We start from the raw sequence: 27666 nt of genomic DNA, 5'->3' as shown, positions 1-27666 counted from the left end.
GCTTGGCACATTTAGCGCGAGTAAGCACGGCTTGAGGCGAAGTCTGTGCCGTAGTCATAAGCTCTCCACCTCTGTGCAACAAGGAGAAGAGAATAGAGACCCAAGTTAGCGTGTGAGTATATTCCCGAATCATATCTAAAAGATGTGAATTAACCTGTGTGTCTCTCATTTTATGCGTGTAGGCTATATGAACTATGCACGTCCGTTCACACAGCTGTGAATAGCGAGGCCAGCTGTGTAGAAAGTAAACAAGATGCCTTATAGACATCTCACATCATTTGAAGTGTGTCAGAAAAGTGTATGTTCATGATGTCTTACCACAGCCTAGGCTACGCAGTGTCCCTCAACAAGGATTTGGAGAGAACTTAGACTTCAATTTAAGGTTCAGGACAGTCTTGCGACCTGACTGCTAATGCAGGTTTAGTGAGTTCTGAGTTGAGTAGTCGCTAATACCGCTCATCTGAGCGCGTATTGTATCTGCAGAGTCCTAATCGCTGTGCGCAATAGTGGACAATCGCGCAACTGTTATTCTGTTATTCTACCACAAGACACATAGGATCCCTTACAGCTGTGTGAGGTGTGGGATTTAAATGAATTTTATATGTCTACCTTGCGACACAGCCCCGTGAACCGCTGTATATGCGGCTGTTGTACTTGACCAGGTACCCTCCAGGTTAGACCGCTACCCAGCAGTGTTTACATGTGCGTGTGTCGCACGTTGTACGGATGCTGATAGCACAATTCGCTGCGGTGTTTTGTTTTGGTTTCTGGTTGGAAGCAGGTGTTTTTTTTCCTTCCGCAGTCTATCGGCCCATCTCTTGTTTTTATTGTTTGTTTATTTGTTTTTGTGAGCTTGGCCACAGCAGGCGTTAGTGATAGGCTATGTTAGGGTGCATGGGTGATCTTTTGTGATAATAAGGGCTATTTAAATCATTTGTTTTAATGGGTAGGCTAATACTGACGGCCACAATATGTCTGTTTTTATTCTATTAAAAATATGTAAATGTATATTTGTATTAGGCCTATGATCTAGTTATTGAAATGTCTGCTGCTCAACCAGATATATGATCCTTGTGTGGAGGATGTGTGACTGAGATGAGCAATAAATATTAGTCCTAATTTTCACACATGTATTGGTCACACATAAACTTATTTCAAAACTGATAGAAACTGTAGGTGTGAAAAAACACCTGTCATCCATAGTGTGCGCACTGTATTAATGTATTCAGAAAGGTGATTTTTGAACATAGAACAAGCATAGTCATACTAACTTTAGAATTAAAGAAAACTGTCCCTGTTGTCACACAACTGCAACACAAATGTAATAACAATACTCTGAAAAAGCCAGGTTGACTAATACATCAGTCGCTGGGTTATTTACAGAATCATTTGTCTAGTTTTGTTTTTGCATATTGTGTTCATGTATCACAGTGAAATGGATCAAAGCTCACCATCTTCCCTCGGTCAGATTCAGAGAAGAGTCCCGTCTTTAGTTCTACAGACTCTGTAGGTGACAAGGCTATTACCACAGTACGGCATCGGCCAAAAACCTGTGGCTTGTTTAAAGTTACAAGTCAGTAAAGAAAAGAAACTGAATTTTAAAGGTGACATGACGTTGCTCTCTCATGAACTCATTGTGGTGAAAAAGAGTGTAGACGTCTGCACACTGCAACTGAAAGGTTTATAAGACAAAGTTTTACTTTGTCAGGCATGTTGTACTACTGCATGCCCTATGAGCTGTTTTTGAAGGGGAATATGAAATCTTGCCCCATGAGCTCATGTTCGAGGGAAAAATGCTTTAGAGTAGAGAATCACAGGACTGCCGGCAATGTTTGTGTTCATCAGCCCTTTGTGTCACAGCATGCCAAATAGAAGAAAGACACCTACACACCTACACACCTACATCTCTGCTGTTTATTGTGCGATACTGGCTGCAACGAGACTAGTCCAAGACCGCGTTATTACAATTCCTAACATTAACATACCGTAATTTTGTATCCCGTCCCCCTTTCTTATTGGATTTCTTTTCTATTGAGATTCGGAGTCAGTGGAGGGTGAAGAAAATTCTCACATGCAGGATGTAACTGTGAGCAACCAAACAGATAGGAACAAGAGCAAACACCAAACCGTTTCTGAGGGAATGACACCTAAAACATGTCTACAGAATAATACCTCAGGATTAGACATTGCAAGCAAAGCATTTACCCTGTCGGAATGCCAGTCAATAATGATCATCCTTAATCCTCCATTTCTTCTGGTTGACCAGTGAGAAGCACAGCTGCCGGGGATCTCGAGTGTGAGTGGTGGGGGTACATGGTCCATGCTCCTGTGGCTGTCTGTGTGTGTCAGGTGAGTTTGCTCCCTGAGACAATGGCTGACATTTTTGACTGTCATGCTATCCAATACATCCCAATAGGACTTGTGTTTGAGGGTGCAGTTTTTCAATAGGTGTAATAATGTGGTTTCAGACACGTGAAGATTTTGTGGAGGGTTTTTATGACGATTTTAATTGCAGTGTGTTGTCCTTTGGGGGGTACAGTACCATGAACGGTGCTTCAAATGAATTTTGCCGTAAATCATCCAGAGTTGTGCGCACTTCCTCTCGAAACCCTCTGTGTGTCAGGTGACCAGGGCGGATGGAGGAGGGGGCCAGCAGTCGCAGTAGGCCTACTCAGGAGGAGGAGGAAGAGGCAGCGGGGCCGGCCTCAGGACAGGAGACGCAGCCACAGCCCGAGCCTCAACCAGAGTCGCCACGCCGCGGCAGGGGACGGCCACGCAAACAACAAGAGGTCAGAGGTCAACGCACATGCCACTAGGCCCTCTAGAGGGTCTAATCCCCCTGCCAAAAGGGAGCCTAAGTCACATAAGACGTTTTTTCCACATACAACCTGGTGTGGTGCGGAGTGGTACTGTCAAACCAGCCCAGTTTGTGTTGTGTTTCCATTACAAACCGTGTTACCTGGAGTATGATTGGAGTCACGTTTTTGGCGTCACATAGCCTGATAGTACTTTCTGCTGCTATATGCATGGGTACCGCTAGGTGGGTGCTACAGACTCTAAGGGTCCAAGCACTGACAGCATTAAGGGGGCCCAACATTTTTGACAGCGCCCCTGGCTATGTGTATGAGTGTGTGTGTGTGTGTGTGTGTGTGTGTGTGTGTGTGTGTGTGTGTGTGTGTGTGTGTGTGTGTGTGTGTGTGTGTGTGTGTGTGTGTGTGTGTGTGTGTGTGTGTGTGTGATGATTATCAATGTCCTATCTACTATATGTTTAGTTTAACTGCACATTGGAGATTGGTCAAACACAATTTCAAACTTCTGTGCTAACTTTGTTACATAGATTTTTGACAATAAAGTACACTTGACTTGACTTGACTTGACTAGCCACATGTCCAGCCCCTTGCCAAAAGGGAACCGGAGTTACATAGTCAGATGTGCAAAAATAAATAACAAAATAGAGGTTTACATCCTTTCTGAGATGGTTGATGCAGAGTAAAAAATATTTCATAAAACATTCTGTGTATTCTATGTTTGCAAATAGCATTTTGACAGGTGTTCAGTTTTCTGATTTGGGTGGTGCCCAGTTGCTGAGTCATTGAGTCATTGAAACAATCTACAAACCTACTGCAGTTGAAAGTGACAGTTGAAGACCACATGCGAAAATATATCACTTAGATGATCAGAAAGATTCTCTGACACTGCCAAACTGAGTCAATTCATTCTGCAAGTCATTCAGAAGCATTTTCATTCTTGCTTTCCTCTACTTTCCATCTTACTTTACTTCTCTTCCCTGTGTTGTCCTCTTCGTTTGCCACTCCACTCTCTGTCAGTCTAGCCTCCTCTTTTTGTGTCAATGCAGTTACTGCCTTTTAGCTTTGTATTGTAGTGTATAGCTATGGTATCCTATACTTAACAACCTGATCACCACTGTCATGGTTGCCCTCAGTGAGTGTAATGAGCTACATGCAGGTTTTGACCACTGTATTGTGATGAGCTGAGTACTGATAAGAAAAAGTGTAAAGTGCACACACATCCCAAAAAAAAGAAATTGACACAGGTGCAGGATACAGGTGAAAGCATCAAAAGCAAAAAATAAATAACCGCACAGAGTGAAAGCTCCCTCGCCTTGATGTACTTAGTGAAGGTCGTTTTGGCCTATGCTAACAAAAGTTCTTGTACGGTGATCTCATTACAGTACTGACAAATAATCACTTTGGTTTCCTTCATGTCCATCAGGAGCCTGTGGGACCTCCTCCACCCAGAAGGCCTCGTGGGCGGCCCAGGGGAAGCAAGAGCAAGCAGGCCACCACTAAGGTACACTTCTGGCTGCTTCTGCAACGGTGAAGGGCCGCCTACCACCACTTGTGTTGTTATAGCTCAGCGTGTCAAACTCAACCCTTGGCCTGAGTTTGACATCATATAGCTCATGCGTGTCACTGTATTTGAGAACCAGACAAACAAAGGTCATATCGGGAAATAGACTTTTGTTCACTGTAAGTGACATGATGTCTTAGCTGTGCCTAAGAGTGGTGTGTAAAATGTCCATATTAGAACATCTATAAGGCCATATTATCTACAAGATATTACCATTTATGCTTCCAACCACTTAACATCTTGTCTTTCCAAGTATGAACTGATCTGCAATTTGCCCTCTTTCGCAGAAGGTAGAACCTGTAGGCCAGAGAAGACCACGTGGTCGTCCCAGAAAATGGGTGAGTTGTCCATCCCAAGTAATGTCAGACCAAATAAATACACTACTGGTCAAAAGTTAGTCACCAAACTCCCCCCCCCCCCACCATACTTTTTTCCCGGACACAATTCAGCTTATTCTGTTTCAATCTCAATTCTAGTTTAAAATCAGTTTATTGTGTCATTGCACAATATTATTATTGTGTATGCATATATAAAATAAGCAATTTGATATTGGACAAAGGAAATTAATGGTAGTCAATTGCAGTCCTACACAGATTTACTCCATTGGCGCGATGCCGTCCAGAATCCTCCATCACCCTTACATTGCTGGATATTATGTCTACCATTTGAAAGAGGAGAACCTAAGCTTTCTTACGATGTATGACACTTGCCGCAATCTATTCTATGGACAACTACAACTTGAAAAAAAAGACCTTGACATTTTTAACCTGACTTCCACCAGATCATTGGATTCCACCTTGCTCCACAAACATTCATCTGGAACTATGCCATGTGTTAATTCTTTGAAGGCGAGGTTTCTTAACAATCTTGCACATGATTGGAGAAACCACTTGTCTGACATTTCTAATGAGGTGCTGCATGAACTACCCACAGACTCGAAAATATAGTTGAAATTACAGAATCAATGTCAACAAGTGAGTCCATGCGAGTGGCCATTGTTTTCTGAAACAACTGTGGAAATCTCTGAATATCCTGCGATTCTGATTAGTTTGGCTGCATGGTGGTTCGGGAGCAGGGCGAAACTGAAGACCCACCAGGCCCTCGAATATAAGCTCACAAAGCTGAATGGAAATACACGAGGGGATAGATAGTACAAATTAGGGTGACCGCAAACTTTTGAACAGTAGTGTAATTATAATAATGACAGCTTTGTAATAATAAAGAATAAATGTCTAAGAATTATTTTAATTGGATCATTAAAATGGATCCCAGTGGTTGGGTTGTTTACAGAGAGCTTGAAGTCATAAGAGCACTTCACTCCTGCCTAAATATGACATGTTGTTTTCCACAGCCACAGAAAATAAGTGAAGAAGAACAGCAGGTAAGATAGACCTCTATGTTGCCACATGTTCCTTCCTATTTAGATAAAATGCTAATTTGAAGCAGTGGAAAGCATAGTCCTATAGTGTCTCCACAGTCTGCACTTGCACTGTCACAACTAAATGTATGTGAAGGCAAGCCATAAGTCACTCATGAGGGCCTCCACACATCGGTTCCGACAAAGTGTGGAACATTGCTCTGCTCTTCGATTCCACTGTTTTCTATACAACTCTGCACACCAGCGCCGATGTCCGTATATGTCAGATGCCGATTTATGGGAGATTATGGGAGAGCTCTTTTTTATCGGAGCCGCCCATTGTTTATCCATGCTCTGCTGTGATGAAATTGACCATTCATTATTTATAGTATGTCTGCGCCACAGTGTCCGGGGGTAACTGAAGTTGTCGGAACCGATAGTGCTCCGCAGTGCTGTCGGAACCGATAGTGTGTGAAGGCCCTAAGACGAAGACGGGCCAGGAATGAGCCATCAGCCTTAACATTGATCCGATTTCAATTCTAGTGGTGGTTACAATGAATTTGCAGTGATTTTGGCTGGCTTGCTTGTATGTGTGTTTGTTTGTTTGTTTACATTAAACATTGCTCCAGAATGTATTTGACATAAGGATTGAATACAGCTCAGTTTGCTGTCAGCTGATTTTGAATGTCTTAGCAAAGACACTATAGTGTAGGCCTATTTAAAGCTTTGCCTTTTTTTCTTCTGATGTAGTAAAGAGACGTGTGTTTGGAGTGTCTCTCTCTCTCTCTCTCTCTCTCTCTCTCTCTCTCTCTCTCTCTCTCTCTCTCTCTATGTTGTGTGCGTGCATGTGTGTGTACCTAATTGAACTACTGGAAATTGCAGCTGGTCGAAAGCCAAGCAAGATCCCATCAACAGTAATGTAGTTGTTATTGGAAAGAGGAGTGTCACTGTTCTTTCAGTAATACTATTAAATAAACCCCATGCGCTGTGCTGTACGGCACTGTGCTGTGCTCTTTGCTTTTTGGGAACATAAAGGGACAGCCAGTCAGCTAGCTGCTCGCCCCCAGCCAGGTCACTGACAGTAGCTGATTCAGGGCATACGGACAGGGAAGCCAACGGCTGTGGAAGACAAACAGGTCAGTTGTCCTGGGACCAGGGAAAGAAAGGGGCCCAGAATTGGGTACCCATTACATTTAATGCATTGGATGGGGGGGCCCTTTCAGATGACTTTGTCCTGGGCCTGGCTAAAGCTACCAGCGGCCCTCTGTACAGAAGCCATTGTAAACAAGGAACCCGACGCTGTAAAGAAACTCCCGGCGTACTCATAAAAGCACCTGCAGAAGGCAGCTCAGAAATTCCCCCAGAGGGCTAGAGAAGGGCACGCGAGGCCCAAATGAGTCAGGAGAGACGAGGGAAACTAAATACCAAACTGCCGCTAAACTCCCCACTTTTCATGGTTTCCTGGTCTAACGGTCACATTCTCTCAGCCCTGTACTTGCTGTGTGTGCTGTACTCGTGTACTGTCTCTCTGTCTTCTTTCACTCTCATTCTCTCTTTGTCTATCTCTGTCTCTCTCTCAGTATCAGTGTCACTTTCTCTCTCTCTCTCTCTCTCTCTCTCTCTCTCTCTCTCTCTCTCTCTCTCTCTCTCTCTCACTCACTCACTCACTCACTGTCTCTCTCCCATAATCTTGCTCTCTCTCCAATACTCTCACTGTCACTCTCTCTCTCATTCTCTCTCTCTCTCTCTCTCTCTCTCTCTCTCTCTCTCTCTCTCTCTCTCTCTCTCTCTCTCTCTCTCTCTCTCTCTCTCTCCCTCTCTCTTCCACACACATACTGTAGTCTCATTTCCACCTTCCTGTGTGTGCCTGTATGTGGGCGTCTCCTCCTCCATCAGGCTCAGGCGGCCCCCTCTCCCTCCGCGCCCCAACCCGAGTAGAAGGAGCTGTCGGAGGAGCAGGAGGGAAAAGTCACAACAGCATGGAGATGACTGACAGGTCGCTTCGCCAGACTCTGACCTCCTTACCTCCAGGCGCACAGCAGCAGCAGCAGACGCAGTCACATTGGGTTTGCTCAGTAAAAAAAAAAAATGCAGTGTTAATTCAACACTTCTTCCTCTTTTCCACTGCTGGTTTTTTGGTAGGCCTACAGCTCGATACTACGTGACTCGGCTGCCACTTTTTGCTTTACGATTGAGCTGTGTCATGCCTATTCAAACAGCAAAATGTGGCAGCCGAGTCGCGCAGTGTCGAGCTGCAGGCCTACCAGAAAACAGGCAGTGGAAAAGAGCCTTTTGAGAGTTGATTTCATATCTTCTGGAGTGTGTTTGGTCCCAAAGTACTCTCTAAGTGTTGAATCGCTGCATTTTTTTCCTGTGTGCCAACCTCCTCATCCTGGTGCACTGACCCCACCAACCAACCAACCCCACCACCCTCACCACACCCCACCCCACCCCTCAGGATGTCCTCACATATACTGTACACACAAACAACCCCTCCCATACACAAAACAATTTTGCAGCATCAATTCTTCACTCAGAGTTTAATTTAACATTTGCTACGTTTACATGAGACATTTAATTCTGAATTAACTGACTTCAGTTTTCCACTTTGAAAACGTCACGCAAACACTTCTTAATTCGGAATTAAATGAAAGATCAAAGGAAACTCGACGGAACTACTTAATTCGGAATTATTAATTCGGAATTAAAACCATCATGTAAACATAGCCATTGTTGTAGTTTATCCTACTCTCTAAAGTGTTAAATTAGTACTGCAAAACATACTGTGCACACTCGTTCACCTCCTCCACCCATCTATCCATCTTCCTCTCCATATGCAGAATTACTCAGGATCTTCGCTCTGGACAAAGCACAGGAGTTTACATGTATCTGACTATGCTTGAATAATCATCACATCAGTGTTTTTTTATGCTCAATTGAGTTTCGAAGGAAACATTTTCTTTTCATGACCACCTCAAAGCTGTATCATAGATTTTTTGTGCATTGTGCAACATTACTGTAAACCTGCAAAAATGAGTGTCTACGTGTCTGATCAGAACAGTCAGATCATCTTGAAAAAAATTTACTCTGTGGACAGCGAGTGTAAAATGAATTTGTATGAACCTTTTGTTCAAATGAATTCAATGATCTGAAATGAATAAGGAGGAGAATTACAACGAACAAAACAAAAATCTCGATACATTTCAATCAATGTTTGGTGATGGACATATTTTTGAGTATGGGGGATGTTTCTTTCTCTATCCATGAGACAATGCAGTTTCAGAGGCACTGTGCTTCTCAGCTATCTTTTGTTTTCCTATCAGTTATTTACAGTATTGGATGTGGAGGAGATGGTCGAGATTGGCTCTATGCTGGCATGGATCACAGTTTTTTAAATTGTCATGTTGTCCTGATATCATTTCTACCAGTTTCCTTTCTTCTTAATATCTTCTTTTAATGCCCCAGTTTTGATGCGTTCTTATCCTTATCCTTTTCACTCTGGATGGATAAGTGGAATGTGGATGTCCTAAAGTTGAGACATTTTTTAAATAATATAGAAGTCTTTCAATTGTCCCTGCTTAGACATAAAACATTGCTTTGGTGGGAATGTCAGCTGTGGTCACTTATGAACATGCAGTATGAATTTTGTTTTCCTCATTGAAATTATTAATGAATGGTAAAACATATTGCTATTGAATGTGCATGTTTTTCATGGTGCTTGCACATTGACCTGGCAATCCTCAATGTACTCTGGAACAGGATGGACTGGTTTTAGTCTGACAGGTCCAGAAGTCATTGCTTCCTTCAATATCTTTGCATTGCTGAAAGTGTCTTAAGTGCATTTTTTAATCAAGTCTGCAACTACTTTTTGGTCCATGTGTTGCAGAGGAAATGTGCAAGCACCATCCATGACAAAGTACATACTGTACATTTTATTTCTTGTATTTAGTGCCTCCACACAACTCAGTACCTCCAACATTTCAGATCACTTTAACAGCAGGAGATATTGTGTGTAGGTGATTTAGTGATCACTCCAAACAAGCAGTAACTCTCATAATCGAAGAGTCTTCATTGGTCATTCACCTGCATGGCATTGGAGATGGCATGGACATCTCATTGGAGATCTTTTTCCTCTTCCCAGAGTGAACATACAAGTACATAATCCAATTCACAGTCAATTCAACATTGAGGTACAACAGTGAGACCAACATCTGAGACAACACTCTTCTATTGAGTATGTTTGATCCTATTCTGTAGATGTTAATCAACACTGTAAATTCACTGTCTGCCCTGGAAAGTGACTTAAGCCATTTAGACTGTAAAGCAGGGTTACTAATTTCAATACCTGCGTCACGTCAGTGTGTTCCATCGGTCTCAATAAAACTTCAGCACTTGACAGCTATTAAACCTGTTCCTGGGCCTTCACCTTCACCTACTTGAACAATGCCGCAAAATCTGCAGTGTTGATTCTACACTTAGAAAGTGGAATTTAACACTCAATGTGTTGGTCTTCATCAACATGGCACAATTTGCTGTGCAGATGAATTAGAGATGTTTAGTGTGGTCCGTGGTGTCAATGCTCGCCTTTGTCACCAGGCTATTCAACCTCACATTTGCCAAACAGCCTTATTTTTGCTATCACGTCAAATTTTATAGTGTTAATTGTCATGGTGATTGTTGTTTCCCATTGTGGCCCTATGTGACTAACACCAAAGCCGTTCAAATGAGACAGAAACCTTCTAATAGGCAAACCACATTATGGCTATCCAGCTTACTTAAACATACCTGGACAACTTATGAAGCCTACTTTCTGGAATGCACACACCCCCAACCTCAGCACGTCAGGAACACCATAGTCCAGTGTCTTAATGACACTACAGTATAACCTACTAAGGGAATAAAATACAAAGTCAGTAACAAACTTGTAGAACGTGGACCTGATAAAAGATGTTGCCATACATCAAAGGGGTTAGAAAAATGGTGGTTTCTGCTATTTGTTTAGATAGGTAATCATGTGTCGGTTTACAACTACCTCTGGCTTTATCGAATTTAGTTAATACCACCCTTAGCCAGTGTAATCAAGAAAAATGGCATGAGCTTTGAGACCATTGCAAATCGCTGTGAGTCTATGTGTTTGTAACCACACAACCTGTACTTCAAGTGAAACATTTTGTGCACAACCACTCATTGTAAGCTTGTTGTATGCTCATTGTATGCTTGTCTACGTTGAGGTATTTCAGGATAACATGTAGTTTGAAGGAAAAAAACAGTATTTGAGGTAGACTTTCTTACTTTGTATATCTTAAGAGTAAGAGTTAGGGTTTTTTAGTTCCTTGAAAACATTGCTAATAAATTTTCCATGACCCTTCATGATGTGTGTGATTATTTTTTTTATTATTGTTAATGTCAAATGTATGCATAATAACTTTAAAATGTTGATATTATCATGGTTGTATAATATCCAAAATACCAAAAGCCCAATCAGCTGGTATCATTTTTGGGTCCAGAAGGAGTCAAACAGCCCGGTCTGTTGACCGAAAGCTTGGTGATTAAATTAACAAAAGGATTTAAGTGCACACATTTTTCTTTCTTAGTTCACAGTTTTTGATTATGCCTGCCACCTTTTAGTCATGGGGTGAGGTGTAATCCACTGTGCAAAAAAAACATAGGCTACAGAATATAACAATAATACCACTGTGATGTATTACTGTGATATTGCATTCGTTGATTCATTTTTGTTTTCATATTTTAGTATTAGTCCCTGAAGTACGTTCAGTATCAGATAGTTGATATCCATGTTCTTTGTCTCTTCATTGTTGGTAGGCCTATGTATGATTGATCACCTACTCTGTAATCTTATGACCGATTCAGACAGTACAATTCTAAGGGAAAACAGCGCAGTGACAATGCAGACAGCACTACATGTAAAAGCTACTATAAATTATCCTTTGATATGCTGGTGGGTAGGGTGGCTGTGGCCTAATGGAAGAGATTAGCCTTGTAATTTGAAGGTTAGGTGTGAATCTCACATTTCAATTCCGTGCATTTTATTTGGACATAGAATGGGTTAAAATGGGTTAAATAAAACCCACTAAAAATCTAAGGCACCTGCAAAAAATGCCTGCTGAATGCCTAAGCCCTTTTTGGGAAAAGGTGCCCTCTGCCTATTGAGACCTACATATATCAGCCTCCCAAGCACATAAAACTATGAAATAAGTTGCAAAGCTAGAATGCATTATAATTTGTTCATTCACCTCCTACATACCCACATTTTTAACTAGAAATGCACTCAGAGAGTGCAGACGTCCGCCAAGGGAGCTGTTTGGTAGGACATTTGACTATTTTACACCCTATTTTTATTATTTTAAGTCTTTCTGCCTTCTTTTTGTGAAGTTAGAAACTGGAATGTCAAATAGAAACTGGAATATCAAAATTCACCTTGTCCCGCAATTCAATTTGCAGTCACTAGGGGAGTCTGGATTTCTTGCAATGGTAAAGAATCTTTTTTTTTTGGATCACCACCAAAATGTAATCACTTGTTTCTTTGGTCATTTCCAACAACTCCACAAAGTTTCATCCAAATCTGTTCATGAGGTTTTGAGTTATTCTGCTGACAAACAAACAAACAGACAGAAAGACAAACCAACACGACCGAAAACATAACCTCCTTGGCAGAGGTAATAAAAAAAACCCTAAAATCTCAAGCGCCTGAATGTAGCGTATACGTATGACGCTCCAAGTGCCAAAGGTCAAACAACGTATTGAGGCTTGAATGGATTCAATTCTGCAGGTCAGCCCATGCATGATGGGGATGCTCGCTCAGCGTGAGCTTGGGAAGCACAAACATTTAACAAAGGCATGCGAGGACATCAGGAAGGAGAAACGGAGGTTTAGAGAATATTTCTTGATTTATTCCCTTTTACACAAAATTATATGAAACAGATTCTCACAATGGTCCCTATGGAAAGGTTAGTGGGCATGGGCAAAGCGATGTCTTTCTACACATCCTCTGTTTGCCCTTATTCCAGACCCTTCCTGTTTTTCTGAAGATTCCCAGGGCACCCCTTTCTTTCAGTGAGCTTCACGGTGCATGCAGCAGTTTGTCCACACACAGGTGCTGTAGGAAAAACTTGCCCACATGCTGTACACAGTTCAGAGAGCATACTGGCACTGAAAGTCTGATTGAAAGGAGAAAGATTTCTTCCAGAGCCCATCAGTCTGCATGTTGGGATGACCTGATGTATTTTACAAGAGAACACCAACTCTTGAAGGATCAATACATACATTTTTTTCACTCCATCAGTCTAGTTATTGGCAGGGGAGTCGTATTTCAATGCCTTGTAAGGAGGAAGATGTGCACTGGCCAAAAGGAAATAAACATGGCGCACAACAAAAGCGTCGTCATGCCAACCACTCAGCAGTGAATGTTTACACACAAACAAAGTGTCAGATAATGCAATAGTGCCCTCTCACACCTACACAATAAAACTATCAATACTCAGGAAAGGATTGCTTCTTGTAAAGAAATGTCACCTGAAATATCAACAAACGAACACCGTCCTCATTCTCCCCAACCGCTCATCATCACTATGTAGCTGTGTGTGTCCGTACAACAAAGTCATAGTTTCACTGGAAGACAAAATGTTGGGTGAAGGGTTTTCATTCAGACAAGCATAAATAACAAGTACATAAATTCTCCTCTCAAGTCAGTCCATCGGATTTCACAGGAAAGAACCTGAACCTGCCCTCCTCCGTGGACGTCGTCCCATCCGTTAAAACCCTTTGAGGAGTGAGGACTTTCCCCAGGTTCTTCTAGAATTTTACTTGAACACTCTACAGCTCCCATAGAAGTCTGTGTTAAAAATGTTGCAAAGTCCTTATGACATCATAATGAGAACTCAAAATTTGGGCAAAATTCTAATCACATATTTGTGATGGTACTCCTCAAAGGGTTAAGTCTGCCAGTGTTCCCATCTTGTCCAGTTTGTAATCCTCCAATACCTCTGTCCAGCAGTGTGTCCAGCCATCTATTTGTGGCCATCAAGCGTTGATGGCATCTGCTACGTCTGTAAAGACCAGCCGACTGGGCCTCTGTGTGGTGCCCTGGCTCGTTGTCAAAGTCTGGTGGTGAGGAGAAAAAAAAACATTACTGACATGGGACACCGCTAATGCACAGTAACATGCAGTGTTGGTTCAACACTAAGAGAGTCGGATGTATAGTAACCCTCTTAAGAGGTCCAAGTCCGTAATTGTTTTACCACTGGAACATTTACGGCGTATTACGTCCACATATCTCATTGATTAAAGGGATGCACTTGACAGTAAGGCAGCAAATGAAAGAAGGGAAAACAGCAAGGGCGGGGAGTGTAAGGAATGGGAGATGATGATATTTTTCCTTTAAGAGCTTTGTCATGAGAGGACAGTTTGACAGTTGTGTGTGGCCCCACATATACACAGTGTTGTGTGGTCCTACATTTCACAGTTTTGCCATGTCATTACATTGGGAGAGGGAAGCAGCAAGGCACTCCAACTTTATACTGATTTTGGCGCAGTAGCACATACACAAAAATAATAAGATAGTAGAATAGAATAAGATAAATGAAAAGGTTTGAAAACACGAACTGAGATGTTGCATCACAGTTAAAGTTAAAAGGAAGTTAGAGGTAGAGAGAGGAAGAGGGAGAAATGAGGGACAGGTCACTTGCGTGTGCTGTGTGTCCTGTGTGTGTGTGTGTGTGTCTGTGTGTCTGTGTGTCTGTGAGTGCACGCGCATGTGTGTGTGTGCATGCGCATGTGTGTGTACGCTCACGCATGTGTGTGCATGTGTGTGTGTGTGCGTGTGTCTGTGTGTCTGTGTGTATGCAAGTGTATGTGTGTGTGTGTGTGCATGCGCATGCATGTGTGCGTGCATGTGTGTGCGCATGTCTGTGTGCATGTCTGTGTCTATGTCACTGCTCTGTCTGAGTCTCTGTCTGTCTGTCTGTCTGTCTTTCTGTCTGTCTGAGTCTCTTTGTCTGTGTCGGCGTGTGTCTGTGTGTGTTTGTTTCCTATGGTTTGATGTGCTGACAGAGCCACATCTCTATAAATAACCATGGATGTGTGTCAAGACAGCACCACGAGGAAAAGACGAATGAAGGAGGCACAAGGGAAAGATACGACTGTGTCTATACATTACCAAAGCAATACTACCACCATGTCACCCATGTCTGGGGTCATTTCTTAAAGGCCATGCAAAGAAGAGGAACAAACAAAAAACAACAAAAATCTTTTTGTTATTGAAAACCAAAAAGAAAAAAAAACTAAAACATCCACAATCAGTGTTGCCAGATTGGGCGGTTACCCGCCCAATTGGGCTGTTTGGGATGACCGTCTGCGAGTAAAAACGGGAAAAATCGGCCATTTGGCGTTTTTTTCTGCAGTTTTATGCCAATAGAAATCAATGCAAATTGTTGAAATTTAGCGCTTCCTGACGTTTTTTTAAGCACCTTTTTGGCGGGATTTGATCAGACACATCTGGCAACACTGTCCACAATGTTCATTTTCTAACTATACTTTTCAAGCATCACGAACCTACTGCATAGAAAATAGCAGAGATGGGACCAAGTCACTAATTTGCAAGTCACAAGTAAGTATCAAGTCGTTCCAGTCAAGTCCGAGTCAAGTCACAAGTTAAGACACATTTGACCAAGTCAAGTCCAAGTCCAAGTCGTACCAAAGCCAAGTCAAGTCCAAGTTCAAATCATTTTTTTCCAAGTCACTAACAAGTCACCTTGTATCCTATGGGCAACATTGACAATTACTTTTGGTCATAAATTCCTTACCTCTCCACACTGCTCTGCATGTCCCCCTTTGTCAGTCGTGTTCTAAACAAAAATAGTAGGCCTACTGGTATTGTACGGGCAATTCATTTAATTATTTATTTTTTTCATGTAATTTTTTGACATACGAATACAAAAAAAAGTAAATACATATAGACCATACTATTGCAAGTCACTGCAAGCTAAAACTGTCAAGTCAAGTCAAGTCTCGAATCAATAACGTGCAAGTCGAGTCAAGTCACAAGTCATTCCTAATATTGCCAAGTCAAGTCTCATGTCAAGTCATTTGTGAGCTCTGTGAGTCTGACTTAAGTCCAAGTCACAAGTCCCAAGTCCACATCTCTGCAAAATAGATACATTTGTTAGTAGGCAATATTCATGTCATGTCATCCAAACAACTTTCTGAGAGTAGCATTGAAAGAAGCCTCGTCAGATTTTGAAAAGGCCTACCGCAGAATGCCTTTTTACTGCCATGGTTAACATGCTCAATGACAATTATAAGACCATACGTATGTGCAATGAGATTGAATTATTATGTAGTCTTTGATTCTATTCTAGTCTATTGTAATTTAATCTATGCTGTTCTGTTCTATATTTACAGGCTGCACTCTGCATTGTGACGTGCAGGTGAGGGGCAGGTTGCCAAAGCTAGGTATCTCATCTCCACACTGGGCTCCACAAGGCTATTCAGGTGCTGTTTCCAGGTATCCCGATATTTTTACATGTGAATACTTTATTTTAATCCCTTTTAGGTAGCAACGCAACATGTGGATAAAAACAAAAAACTCCATTGTAACAGGTGCGTTTTAGCCCCCTAAATGGGATATTTTTAAAGCCGGATTTTTTATTTGTGGATTTTAAAACTCTTTTTTTACGTGGAAACACATGTCTTCAAAAATATCCTGCTATCTGGAAACAGCACCCCAGTCTGATTGGTTGTATTCTACCGCTGCTCTATGTTGGCATGCTGGTCTGTTATGAGGTGCAGGTGGGTACACTCAGGACAGGGGCTAAGGGAGGCGGCTACCTTGCCACTGGGGCTCACAGGGATATTCAGTCTTTGATACGTCCTAATCTAATCTATACTGACATGCGGCTCTCTGTGGCGCGAGGTGGCGGCAGTGCACCCAGGCCAGGGGACAGGGTGCTGAGGTAGGCATTTGCCTGACAGGGTTATTGATTGATGTTATTTAACTGATATGGGCGACCAGGGGACAAGGGGGCCGAAGTAGGCATCTCATCTTGGCACTGGGTGCGTGTAATGTGAGCTAAGTGTAATGTCATGTAATTAAATTAAATGTAATGTCTTCATTTCAATCTATTCTATTCTGTACTGGCATGATGCTGCTCTTTCATGAGGAGCAGGTGGGTGCATCCAAGACAGGACAGGGGGGCAGGTGCCGGTTGTAAAGCCAAGGTAGACATCTCACCGGCACTGGCTCGGCAGCAGAGCTACTCCATATTTAACATTTAGTATTTACTCTAATCTGCAGTATATTGGCATGCCACTCTGTTGTCAGGTGCAGGTAGGTGCACTGCACACACACAAGGTATGCTTCTCATCTTTGCACTGAGTCTCACGAGGCTATTCAGTCTACTGTACATGTCGAGTACAATAAATCAATTAAATTGACATGCATCTGTGTTGTGAGGTAGGTGCAGGTGGTTCACGTCACCCAAAACACGCAGGGGGTTTACAGGCGTCCAGATGTAAACCGCCGTTCTACTGCGCAGTTTGTCCCCCTTGGGGCCGCGAACTTGGCACCACATTAATGGGAGTCACAGCACAATACCACTAGACTAAAGGACCAGTCCGATAGCCCATCGCTAAGGGTACTGTATGGGGCTTTGGGAGGGAGGTTTACTACCGTTCCATGCCACACTCTGCTAGTTGGCCTCTGTTACACAGAGAGGCGCCTCACCTTGGCGTTGGGTCCGGCGGGGCTGCCGTCTCGGCCGTGGTCCAACAGCTCCTGCTCCAGGTCGTCCTGCTCCTCGCCCGGGTCGAAGTTGTACATGGGCATCAGCTGGTGCCGCAGCTTCTCCAGCCTACAGTGCCAGGAGAAATGCCACATTCAGACAGAGAGGGGGGTTAGATGATGTAGTGGCATGTGGCACATGCCCTTCCAAGTGTGGTTACATGGCGCTATTCTTGGTTAGGGAGCGTGTCTATGTTCCCATCTAACACTATGCAGTCTCATTCTCGATTCTGACTATCGAAATTGGGCGTAAACACACACCTTGCAACAGAAGATTCTATGCACGTCTAAGTTAGACGTGGCGCGTCGAAGTTGGTAATGAGAATATATGTTGCAATTGGGGTAGGGCGGCTACAAGAAGAGCACATCTTTGCAGCATCTGTGGTTGGGGTATCAGTGTGATAGCAAAGACGTTTCATTCCTGTGGTGTTTATCGCCCCCTCGGCCCTATTTATAACGGGTATGGGGAGGTTTGCGGCACTCTGATTCGTGTCGTGTCCCACTCCCCATACCCGTTATAAATCGAGCACAACCCACGGCCTCTCATGGCTTATTGCATAAATGACCCAATGGTCTCACACAGCCCAATGATCCCACATTGCATCGTTTTGTGAGTTCAGACCATATGGGTGTCATGGCATGTGATATTAGCGTGGTAACTTTTGGAGATAGGCCTACTGCCAAGTTCCATCAGCGCTTGTACTAAGCTATTCGGAACGACTTGGTAACTCAGCTAATGTTCGCTCAAGGTAGAAAACACTTCGGGTGCCAAGTGATGGTTCGGAGTAGATTCACCCTAGTGCCATTTGAACCGTGACACCCATCCAGGTGGTGAATCTACTCTGAACCATCACTTTCATGAGGTCAACTTAAATACAATTCAATCTGATACAAAAAATAAAAGACCAAAAATGTTTTTACCTTTTTCGTTTTCTCACGTAAAGCAGCTGTGGAGCAGAATAGATATTTGTGTTAGACTCATTCACGAGCAAGATAGACACATTCTAAGATGCAGACACTGAAAGTGGGGAGACCTGTCCTACCATATGTGTTGCTGATACTTTAAACCAAAGCAACTTGCACTTAAAGGGGTATGCCACTATTTTGGGGCTTAATACAGTTAAAATCGTTGGCCAGGGTTTATATAGGTGGTAAAGTGTCTTATTTTTCATGTTAAGCGTTGTCTTGCTTTAATACAAGTTAAAAGAGGGAGTATGTCGTTAAGCTAGTGAAAGTCAATGGATCCGTGTAGCATTGCTGCCTGAAGACAAGTTAAAAGAGGGAGTATGTCGCTAAGCTAGTGAAAGTCAATGGATCCGTGTAGCATGCTACAATTCTACACGGATCCATTGACTTTCACTAGCTTAGCGACATACTCCCTCTTTTAACTTGTATTAAAGCAAGACAACGCTTAACATGAAAAATAAGACACTTTACCATTGCTGCCTGAAGACAAGTTAAAAGAGGGAGTATGTCGCTAAGCTAGTGAAAGTCAATGGATCCGTGTAGCATGCTACAATTCTACACGGATCCATTGACTTTCACTAGCTTAGCGACATACTCCCTCTTTTAACTTGTCTTAAAGCAAGACAACGCTTAACATGAAAAATAAGACACTTTACCACCATAATAAACCCCAGCCAGCGATTTGAACTGTATTAAGCCCCAAAATAGTGGCATACCCCTTTAATACAGGATGCTGGTCCACAGTCCCTGGAGCACTGGCACTTCAGCAATGTATGGAGATGGAGATGGAGATTTACCTTGTTGCTATTTGGTCAACATTGCAATCAAACCTGAAACCCTCTGATCTTAAAGGTGCACTGTGTCATATTTTAGTAGTTTATTTCCAGGATTCATGCTGCCCATTGACACATGTTACATTTCATGAATACTTACCCATCAAATTCTAAGTATTCATTATTTATGACTTGGAAAATTGTACTTTTCATGCATCAAAAGGGGGATCTTCTCCATTGTCTGCCATTTTGAATTTCCAGAAGTAGACATTTTTACCTGCAAAACTTACTTTACTTTGGTCATACTATTAGATATTAGTTCATTATTTAGTAACTATTCATGAAATGATCGAATTAGGCAGCAGACAGCACAATTTCAATGAGCAGCATACTGTAGTTGTAATATCTACTCTGGCCACCATCCTACACAGTGCACCTTTAAGTCCAAAGCCCTGACCAGTGGGTTCTGTGAATGGATGTATTAACTACTATATGTGACTTTTCTTTAACCCCTTAACATGCGGCTTTATATATTTATTGTTACCAGTATGGTAATGACCAAGTCGTGGTGCATTACTAAAGGGCCTGTGTTGTGTCACAGTATTGTAGTGCTATGGTAGTTACATTTCAATGACTATTACAGCGTGCCACTGGAGGTACGGTGCGCATTAAGGAGCTACAAGAAATGGACTCTTTGGCCTTCATTGAGACAGAATGGTGACAGGAAATGTGTGGGAAAGAGAGATCGGGAAGGAGGGATTGGGAAATGACCTCTGCGCCTGGTCCTCAGCGTAATGATACAGCGTACTATAGCCCATTTAAGCACGTCACCCCCTGATGTGACTTTTCACTTTAGACCAAAAGCAAAACAAGCAAACAAACACGCAAACAAACATTCCCCCACTCACCACGATGATCAGCAGGGCGAGGACGGTGACGATGCCGAAGGGCACCAGCACCATGCCCATGCCCGCGGCGGGCTCTGCCACCAGAGGGAGGTCTGTGCCGTTGAGGGCTGTCTGGTTGCCGGCCAGCGTGGTGGCCAGGGGGGGGACGGGCGGCGCGGAGGTGGCCATGGCACTGGCGCTGCTCGTAGCGTTGGTGGTCGTCAGCACTGTTGCAGTGGTGGTGGTGGTGGGGGTGACAGGGATGGAGGTGACAGGGACAGCAGGCCCTGTGGGGAGGGATGCCAGGGATGTGGGGCTGGGGTTGGGGCTGGGGCTCGGGATTGGCACGGTAGGGGTTAGAAGGGTGTCAGGCCCCATGGCGGCTGTAGACACCTCCATGGTGCTATGACTATCACACTGAGGTGGAACGAAAGACGAAAAAAGTAGAAACAAAAACTAAAAAATCAACTGAGACAGCGACAGAGTAAACTAGAAAGAAGGGAGGAAGTGAGGGAGGGAGGAAGCGAGGAAGGGAGGGAGGGAGGGAGGGAAGGAAGCGCAGCAGACAGGCAGATGGGTTCAGGCTCGGGGGGTGTGTGGGGGTGGCTGGCTCCGAAGAAGCAGAAGACGAGGCGCTGTCTGTCTGTAGTGCTTTATCTCAGCACTGCGTCTCTGATCTGATGTGTGCCTCAGCAGCACCAGCAGGCCTCGGCTGACATGGGAGCGATGTGCGGCTGCTCCAGGGATGCTGCTTCCTGGGGAGACTGAGGAAACATGTCCCCTCTCCTCTCCTCTCCTCTCCTCCCCTCCACTGCCTCCCTCACTCACTCGGCCCCCAGACCGCACCAAAAATAGACCTGCATAGGACACAAGACAAGTCACAAGGCAAAACGTCTCATCAGCGCACACCATAATAATCATCATTACAGCCATTATGTTAGATTAGCCATTGAAACGCATCTGATTGGATCATAAGAGATCGTAACAGCATGATATCGGTCTCTATAGATGGCTCCATCTCTACATCGACGACCCTCTTGTCTATGTCTGTCTGTCTGTTGCCAATTTGTGCGGGTGTTTGTATGTCTGCTTGTGTGTACGTGTGTGTACATGCATTTGTATTGTGTGTGTGTTTATTGGGAAAACAAATAACAGCCCTTTGCACTATTTAATCCACAACACGAGTGATGAAATACTGGATGCATGCAAATAAAGTGTTTAAAGTGTGTGTGTGTGTGTGTGTGTGTGTGTGTGTGTGTGTGTGTGTGTGTGTGTGTGTGTGTGTGTGTGTGTGTGTGTGCGCGTGCGTGCATGCTTATTTATGGCCTACATGGCCTCCCATATGTGTGTGTAATTGTGTACACGTGCATGTGTTTCTGAGAATTTTCTGCACAGTGGAAGTGAGAGAGAGAGAGCCCATACCGCTGAAAGTTCAAAAGCAGACCACAGCATGGCCCAGCTTACATCCAGTTGAGGACCGTTAGGATGTTGGTTTGTCAGTGTGTGTGTGTGTGTGTGTGTGTGTGCGTGTGTGTGTGTGTGTGCGTGTGTGTGTGAGCGTGAGTGTGAGTGGTCTCGGAGACAGGAGGAGGAAGCCTGTTTTGTTGTGTGTGTGTGTGTAACCACACTCTGGGAGTGTTGCAGTCACACCGCTTTTAAAACTGACACTGGCGGGTCATAGGGACAGCTAGTCATCCATTCATGCCGATGTGGTTTTTAGCCTCATGTGTCGACACTCACACACACTGCCATTAAAGAGAACTTCATTCATATCTTAAGACTTAGAGTACCAACTGGCAACGTCTCAAGAGTGGAGTGGAGTGGAGTGAAGGTGATGGTGGGGTGGGGCAGGGTAGGACGGGGCGGGGGCAACTGTTTCTCAACACGTCAACTTGTCAAAGTGCTTCTTCGACAGTTTGAGTGTGACGCCTTAGCTTCGAGAGAATCAAGGTCTTGAAAGGAGGATTTGGCAATGAATGCGGGGTCGATGTTGCGACATAGCACGCCATATGCTTTTAAGTGTGCTTTTAAGTGAGCAGATGTATACACTGTGTGTGTGTGTGTGTGTGTGTGTGTGTGTGTGTGTGTGTGTGTGTGTGTGGGCGCGCACGCTTGCTTTACCCCCACATTTGTGTGTTCATATGAGTATTTAAGTGTATATTTCCTTTGAAGCATTATAGTTAGTGCGCGATATGAATACGGCAAGATGGCTCAGCTTAGTGTGCCATATCTGTGCTGTACTCTGCCCATCCTTCCCTGCTTGCCCCCCTCTCTCCCTGCCTGCCTACTTCCTTGCCCCCCTCCCTCCCTGCCTCTCTGCCTCCCTCTTCTCTCCCTGTCTGCCTCCCTGCCTCCCTGTCTGCCTGCCTCCTTGCCTGTCTGCATGCCTGCTGTCTGTCTGCCTGCCTGCGTGCCTGGCCAGTCTTGTGTGTTGTGGGCAGGATGTGGTTATTCCGTGAAAAAGAGGCACAGCACAGAACGGCACAACCTGGTAAAATAGAGTACTCTACCCAGGAACAGCAATACCCAGAACACCACCCAGCCCAGCCCACGGATACAAACAAGCCATCTAATGACGTCACAGACACAGTGTCTGTGCTTGCTTATGGGTGGTTGTGCAGAGAATTGAGTATGTAGTATTCACGCTCACTCAAATATTATATTTATGCAAACAAACATGTTGTTGATGATGATGATGATGATAATGGTGATGATGAGGATGATGACGATGATGATGATGATGATGATGACGATGGATGAATATTCTTTACGTGACACTTAAAAAAACCTGCAAATTCTTGTAATTTTCAGCTCACCAATAAAATGCATTTTTACAGTTTACATTTTTACCATTTACTTTAAAAAAAAATATATATATATATGCTACAACATACGGTAGTCTTTCTATCTTTGAACACACACTTCTTTGGGAAACAAATTGAGCGTTGGCTCAGAGATTTACACTGCCCAGAGATATGGCACCATCTTTTGGGCAAAACATGTAATGAAGGACTGTTAAAATAGGTTACCTGCAGTTCTTTCCATGTATGTACAGTAGATGGAGGTATTCAAACAACATTAGACATTGTCCTTTAATTTTGTGACTTTTCCCCCTGTTTTTCAGCAGTACAGTTGGACCTCGTAAATCACGCTGCTTCGAAGTACAGTACCTATACACACTACATAATATGCTCCATTGCATGTCAATCCTTAAACTATTTTCGGTAACACTTCACAATAACCTTCCACGAGATGGTTAACTAACGGTTAAATAATATTAACTAATGGTAAGGTATTATTATGTCCCTCCGGAAATTGGTGGGGGGGCATAAGCTCTGCTGGATAAACATGATTAATAATCGTGATCGTGATTTTGATCTAAATAATTGTGATTATATTTTTTTCCATAATTGTGCAGCCCTAAATGTTATTGTCAACAGCAAATGTTTAGGAAGTGTTATACAATTGATTTAATAATGATATATCAATGCTTATAATAGTATTATAGATGCACAACAACCCATTAGCTAACCATTAGTTAACCATTTTTGCGGAAGGTTATTGTGAAGTGTTTAGTGTGAACCTATTTTCTAAACACTGTGTAAATTTGAACGAATGGCAGACAAGTGAGCCTGCTGAGTCTGGCTATAAATAAAAATAAACAGAAGAAAAACCGAACAGCCTCTACAAGTTTTTCTGCCACTGAATTGATGTGATGATGTTATTTTAGGCCATTTTATAATATTCTATCCCTTGTTGGCTACCTCCACTCATCCCCATTTGCTTCATATTGTGTTATATGTGGGTCTTAAGCAAGTAATGAAGAGATGATAGAGTAGTCATTAATGTTAAGAGTAGCCAATGCAGCCTCTCCTTAATAGACATATGCTTCTCAGTATGTTGCAGTGTTCTGCCAGTAAACTTTGCCATAATGGGATATTCTTCTTTTAAACAACATGACATACAGTAAAACAAACACCATATAGGACATGATGATGAATTACAGTATATCACCTAAGTGAGTACACCCCTCACATTTTTGCAGATTTGGGAGTAAATCTGTTCATAGGAGAGCATTAAAGAAATTTCGCTTTGACAATGATTAGTGACCTTTTAACAAGATAACCTCTTAAATTTTAGGATTTTAATCTGGGGTGTACTCACTTTTGTGGGTACCTGTTCAAACATTAATGGCTGTATTTAGTTTTTTTCTGAGTGAACAAGAAACTTAAGCAGTTATATATGTTGTTAAAAATAGGTCACTAATCATTGTGCACCACTCTCCTATGAAACGATATACTCAAATTACAAATCTGCAAAAATGTGAGGGGTGTTCTCACTTTCGTAATATACTGTCTACGTAAGAACTACAGTACCTCATAACTAAAACTACTATTGTTTTAATATAGGCCTATCATTTCTATTTGATGGCAGGAATGGGGTAACATACAGACCGTAACTGAATACTTAAATGGAAATGTGACCAAATATTACTTGCAGGCCTCTAACATATGATGAAATATGGTCACTGGGGCAAATAACCTTGACATTAGAGTTTGATAGCTCGCCCAATTGATTTTTTTTTTTTAAATGAGGCAGGTAACAGGGTTGACCTATGACAGTAACTCTGAATAAACTCCCTTTCCCCCCTGAGAGGCTGCCGTATGCTGCTCCTCACAGGGTTTATTACCTTTGGCCTTTGCAACTCACCACAAGACACACATTATGTCATGTACGGATGTATGGAGATTAGATACCATCTCCCAAACAGTTAAATACACTGCCATATATTCCTTCTGACTCTGCCTTTGGGTGGTTGACGTGACGCCTTGTTTTTAAGTAACATTGATAAGAAACCTACAAAACTGTTATTTTTCCTTTAAAAAACAAATGTCAATGAAAGAAGATATGGTACATTATGTTTCATATTAGTCTTAGATAAGAAGAAACATTTTTGTTAAGATTTCTGTAAAGGTTTACATGTCAAATATCCTGCGGTGTGACTGTAACATTGATGAAACCTGGAATATAATATATATATAAATTAACCAACAACATTTTGAATAATGAATGAAGCATTTGGCATGATTGCATAAATATTAACTTTATATTAATGTATGTGAATGTGAAAAAACTTAAGACATTAATATCAACTACAAGTTCAATTTCGTAACACAAATTGTGTCCTGTGGGGTGACATGTATGTCAATGTTTGTGAACGGGCAGCTGCAAGGCCAACTACAAGGGTCTTAAAGACTGGCTCCTAACCAGTCAGTACCTCAGTTATTGGAGAGTGCTGTGGAAGTTTAAGGTGACTATTAACCTCTTAATATGTCTTCATATTGCAATGTTTCTGTCACGCAATGCTTAGGTTCATTTTATGGTGTCCTGTGGTGTGACTGCTCTTATAGAAGGAAAAAAAGGGTTGTTTTTAAATAAATGAAAACACATATTAAGATTAAACACATCATTATCAAGTTAGCATGAGCTCAGATGTCAGTCATGTATACAAAAGGATTAAAATGGCCATAATGCAGTGAATTCATGTGGTGTGACTTCATTCTGCGGTGTGACATGCCTATGCAATGTGTTGATGCAGGACACATTTTCCCAAAAATGGCAGAAATTAGGCGAAATTCCATGGACCACTAAGTACTTTATTTTTTTTCTATTTTTTCCAATTTTTTCCATCATTTTTTCAGGAATTGGAATAACTTTCTTTTTTATTGTGTTACGCCCTTAAATGTCAACCACCCGTTTACAGGTAACACAGGTGCATAGGCGTGCACAGATAGGGACAAAGTGGTGCTAAAGTACCTGCCCCTTTGCCCCTCTGGACAAAAATACCCATTTTGTAAGCTCCTTGTTTGCATTTTTAGGCAGGATAGTAAATACTTTTGGTAGTACATATCGAATCTTTTCAACGGCACCTGCTCCGCGTTTTCCCCCATGCCAATATGGCGGCTTGTTGACATTCACACAAATATTCCCAGATGTCCTACTTAGTGAAAAGCGTCTACGTATAGCCTAGTAAGGCAGCTGGAAGATCCACATGCCCGCCACCCACTCTCGAGCACCTGCCCTACAAAATATCTGTGCACACCATTGCACAGGTGAATTTACCAATCTATTTATATAACTCTCATGTGATCATGACATGTGGACAGAGCTGTTGTTTTGAAAGTGGTTGGATAATGATCTGGCAGGGAGCGGCAGGTGTAGGCTATCTGAAGCTGCGTATGTCCTCCTTCAGACGTATTATGTTATGTCGGGTTTTAATACTAAAGGGCATGAAAGGTGATTTCATGCCCTTCAGTGGCCCCAATAATCCCCTTGATCTCTTCCCATGCAGTCAAAACAAAAGGTCTACAAGTGCTGTGAAACCAAGGAGATCATGCAGTGTTCTACTTAATCAGTCAAAATATGTCAAGGTATGAGATACACCACCACCACACCTTCCTTCTTTACCAGGGAAAAGGGCAAATTTAATTCTTCAAAATGTTCATGAATATTTCTTTTGGCTCTTTGCAGGGAAAATACTGCATGGTATGCATTAAGACTGCGATCTATTAGATTGTGAGCAGTCCACTTGGTAGGCTATATAATATAATATAATATTATCATAACAAAGTGGTAACATCGATATTGTCAGGTAAGATCTTCCAAATGTCTTCAGGTGAGGTGTTCCAAAAAGAAACCAACAACATAAACAATATAATCACTGATGTAATCTACTGTAAACAATGTCTTGTGACTCACTGACAGAGGGAAGATGCATGGTGTTTACAACGATATCATTACACAACGCCTTTTAATATACACTGTTATGGTCTGCTCATCACAGCAGCAGTACGCCATATCTGTCTCATATATCCCATTATTTCTCTTCTGCACTTCCTGATGGCTTCCTAATGCTGTCAGCAGCACACAGCAACACGTCACAGCCCCGTGGTCGGTCGGATGTAACCGGTGTGTGGTGGTGATGATGCGTGTGTTTGTGGATAGCTGTGAGCCTAATCCCCTTATGTAACGCCCGACTCTGACACTTATTTAGTCGACAGGAGTAAAGCCAGCGACCATGGAGCTGCTGCCTGGAGTGTGTATACTCACAGTCTGCGCTCCTTAATGAGGAACATGTGAACCAGGGGGCCAATCAGACGGCCCGGAATCGTCTGAGCCTCCTGGCTTCGGCCAATCGGATGCCGGTACTGCACAAAGACGTCCACGCAAAAATGTTTTCGAGATGGGGGTGAAAGAGGCAACAATGTCTCCCTCTATTTCTTTGATCAAACCACCATGTTGTTTTAGAGCTCTGCAATGGTGCAACAGCCCCAAGCCCCCCTCTCTGCCTCTCTAGTGGCAGCAGATAACCCCTTCTGACCTTAGATTAGGCATGGAGGTGTTTGCTTACCTTATGTGGATGGAGGGAAGAGTCTGTCACAGCAGTGGACCTGCAGCTTCAGAATGGAGTGATGAAGGGAGCTCTGAAAGGAGATAGAGAAGCTCCCTCCCCCT

The 27666-nt window shown here is 42.9% G+C and overlaps 2 protein-coding genes across 3 annotated transcripts; one reads left to right on the top strand and one right to left on the bottom strand.

Annotated features, from left to right (window-relative positions):
- The first annotated feature begins 25 nt into the window (after positions 1-25).
- On the top strand, positions 26-7866 carry si:ch211-161c3.6 (high mobility group AT-hook 2b). 2 transcript variants are annotated; one of them, XM_063216472.1, is made up of 7 exons: positions 26-112; positions 2267-2349; positions 2624-2789; positions 4234-4311; positions 4659-4709; positions 5723-5752; positions 7625-7866. In XM_063216472.1, the coding sequence occupies exons 3-7, from the start codon at positions 2637-2639 to the stop codon at positions 7664-7666; spliced, it is 354 nt and encodes a 117-aa protein (XP_063072542.1). In that variant the 5' UTR covers positions 26-112; positions 2267-2349; positions 2624-2636; the 3' UTR covers positions 7667-7866. The 2 variants fall into 2 exon arrangements, with proteins under 2 accessions (XP_063072542.1, XP_063072543.1); XM_063216473.1 differs by having other exon boundaries at positions 2267-2789.
- Positions 7867-13687: 5821 nt separating this feature from the next.
- On the bottom strand, positions 13688-20667 carry si:ch211-161c3.5 (uncharacterized protein C3orf18). The gene is made up of 4 exons (XM_063216471.1): positions 20173-20667; positions 18447-18472; positions 17469-17595; positions 13688-13849 (listed from the first exon to the last, which is right to left on the bottom strand). The coding sequence occupies exons 1-4, from the start codon at positions 20548-20550 to the stop codon at positions 13769-13771; spliced, it is 612 nt and encodes a 203-aa protein (XP_063072541.1). The 5' UTR covers positions 20551-20667; the 3' UTR covers positions 13688-13768.
- Positions 20668-27666: the final 6999 nt, after the last annotated feature.

This window comes from Engraulis encrasicolus, chromosome 14 (genome assembly GCF_034702125.1).
Source record: "Engraulis encrasicolus isolate BLACKSEA-1 chromosome 14, IST_EnEncr_1.0, whole genome shotgun sequence".
Taxonomy (NCBI): domain Eukaryota; kingdom Metazoa; phylum Chordata; class Actinopteri; order Clupeiformes; family Engraulidae; genus Engraulis; species Engraulis encrasicolus.
The sequence above is the reverse complement of the archived record's forward strand: the minus strand, read 5'-3'. Positions and strand labels throughout refer to the sequence as shown.

Excerpts from the sequence above, each read along its gene's own strand:
- si:ch211-161c3.6 (XM_063216472.1), top strand. The coding sequence starts at position 2,637 with ATGGAGGAGGGGGCCAGCAGTCGCAGTAGGCCTACTCAGGAGGAGGAG. Across the intron at positions 2,790-4,233 it reads GGCCACGCAAACAACAAGAG|GAGCCTGTGGGACCTCCTCC; the intron begins GTCAGAGGTCAA and ends CATGTCCATCAG. Across the intron at positions 4,710-5,722 it reads GTGGTCGTCCCAGAAAATGG|CCACAGAAAATAAGTGAAGA; the intron begins GTGAGTTGTCCA and ends TGTTTTCCACAG.
- si:ch211-161c3.5 (XM_063216471.1), bottom strand. The coding sequence starts at position 20,550 with ATGGAGGTGTCTACAGCCGCCATGGGGCCTGACACCCTTCTAACCCCT. Across the intron at positions 17,596-18,446 it reads TACGTGAGAAAACGAAAAAG|GCTGGAGAAGCTGCGGCACC; the intron begins GTAAAAACATTT and ends CTGGCACTGTAG. Across the intron at positions 13,850-17,468 it reads CCGCCGGACCCAACGCCAAG|ACTTTGACAACGAGCCAGGG; the intron begins GTGAGGCGCCTC and ends CCTCACCACCAG.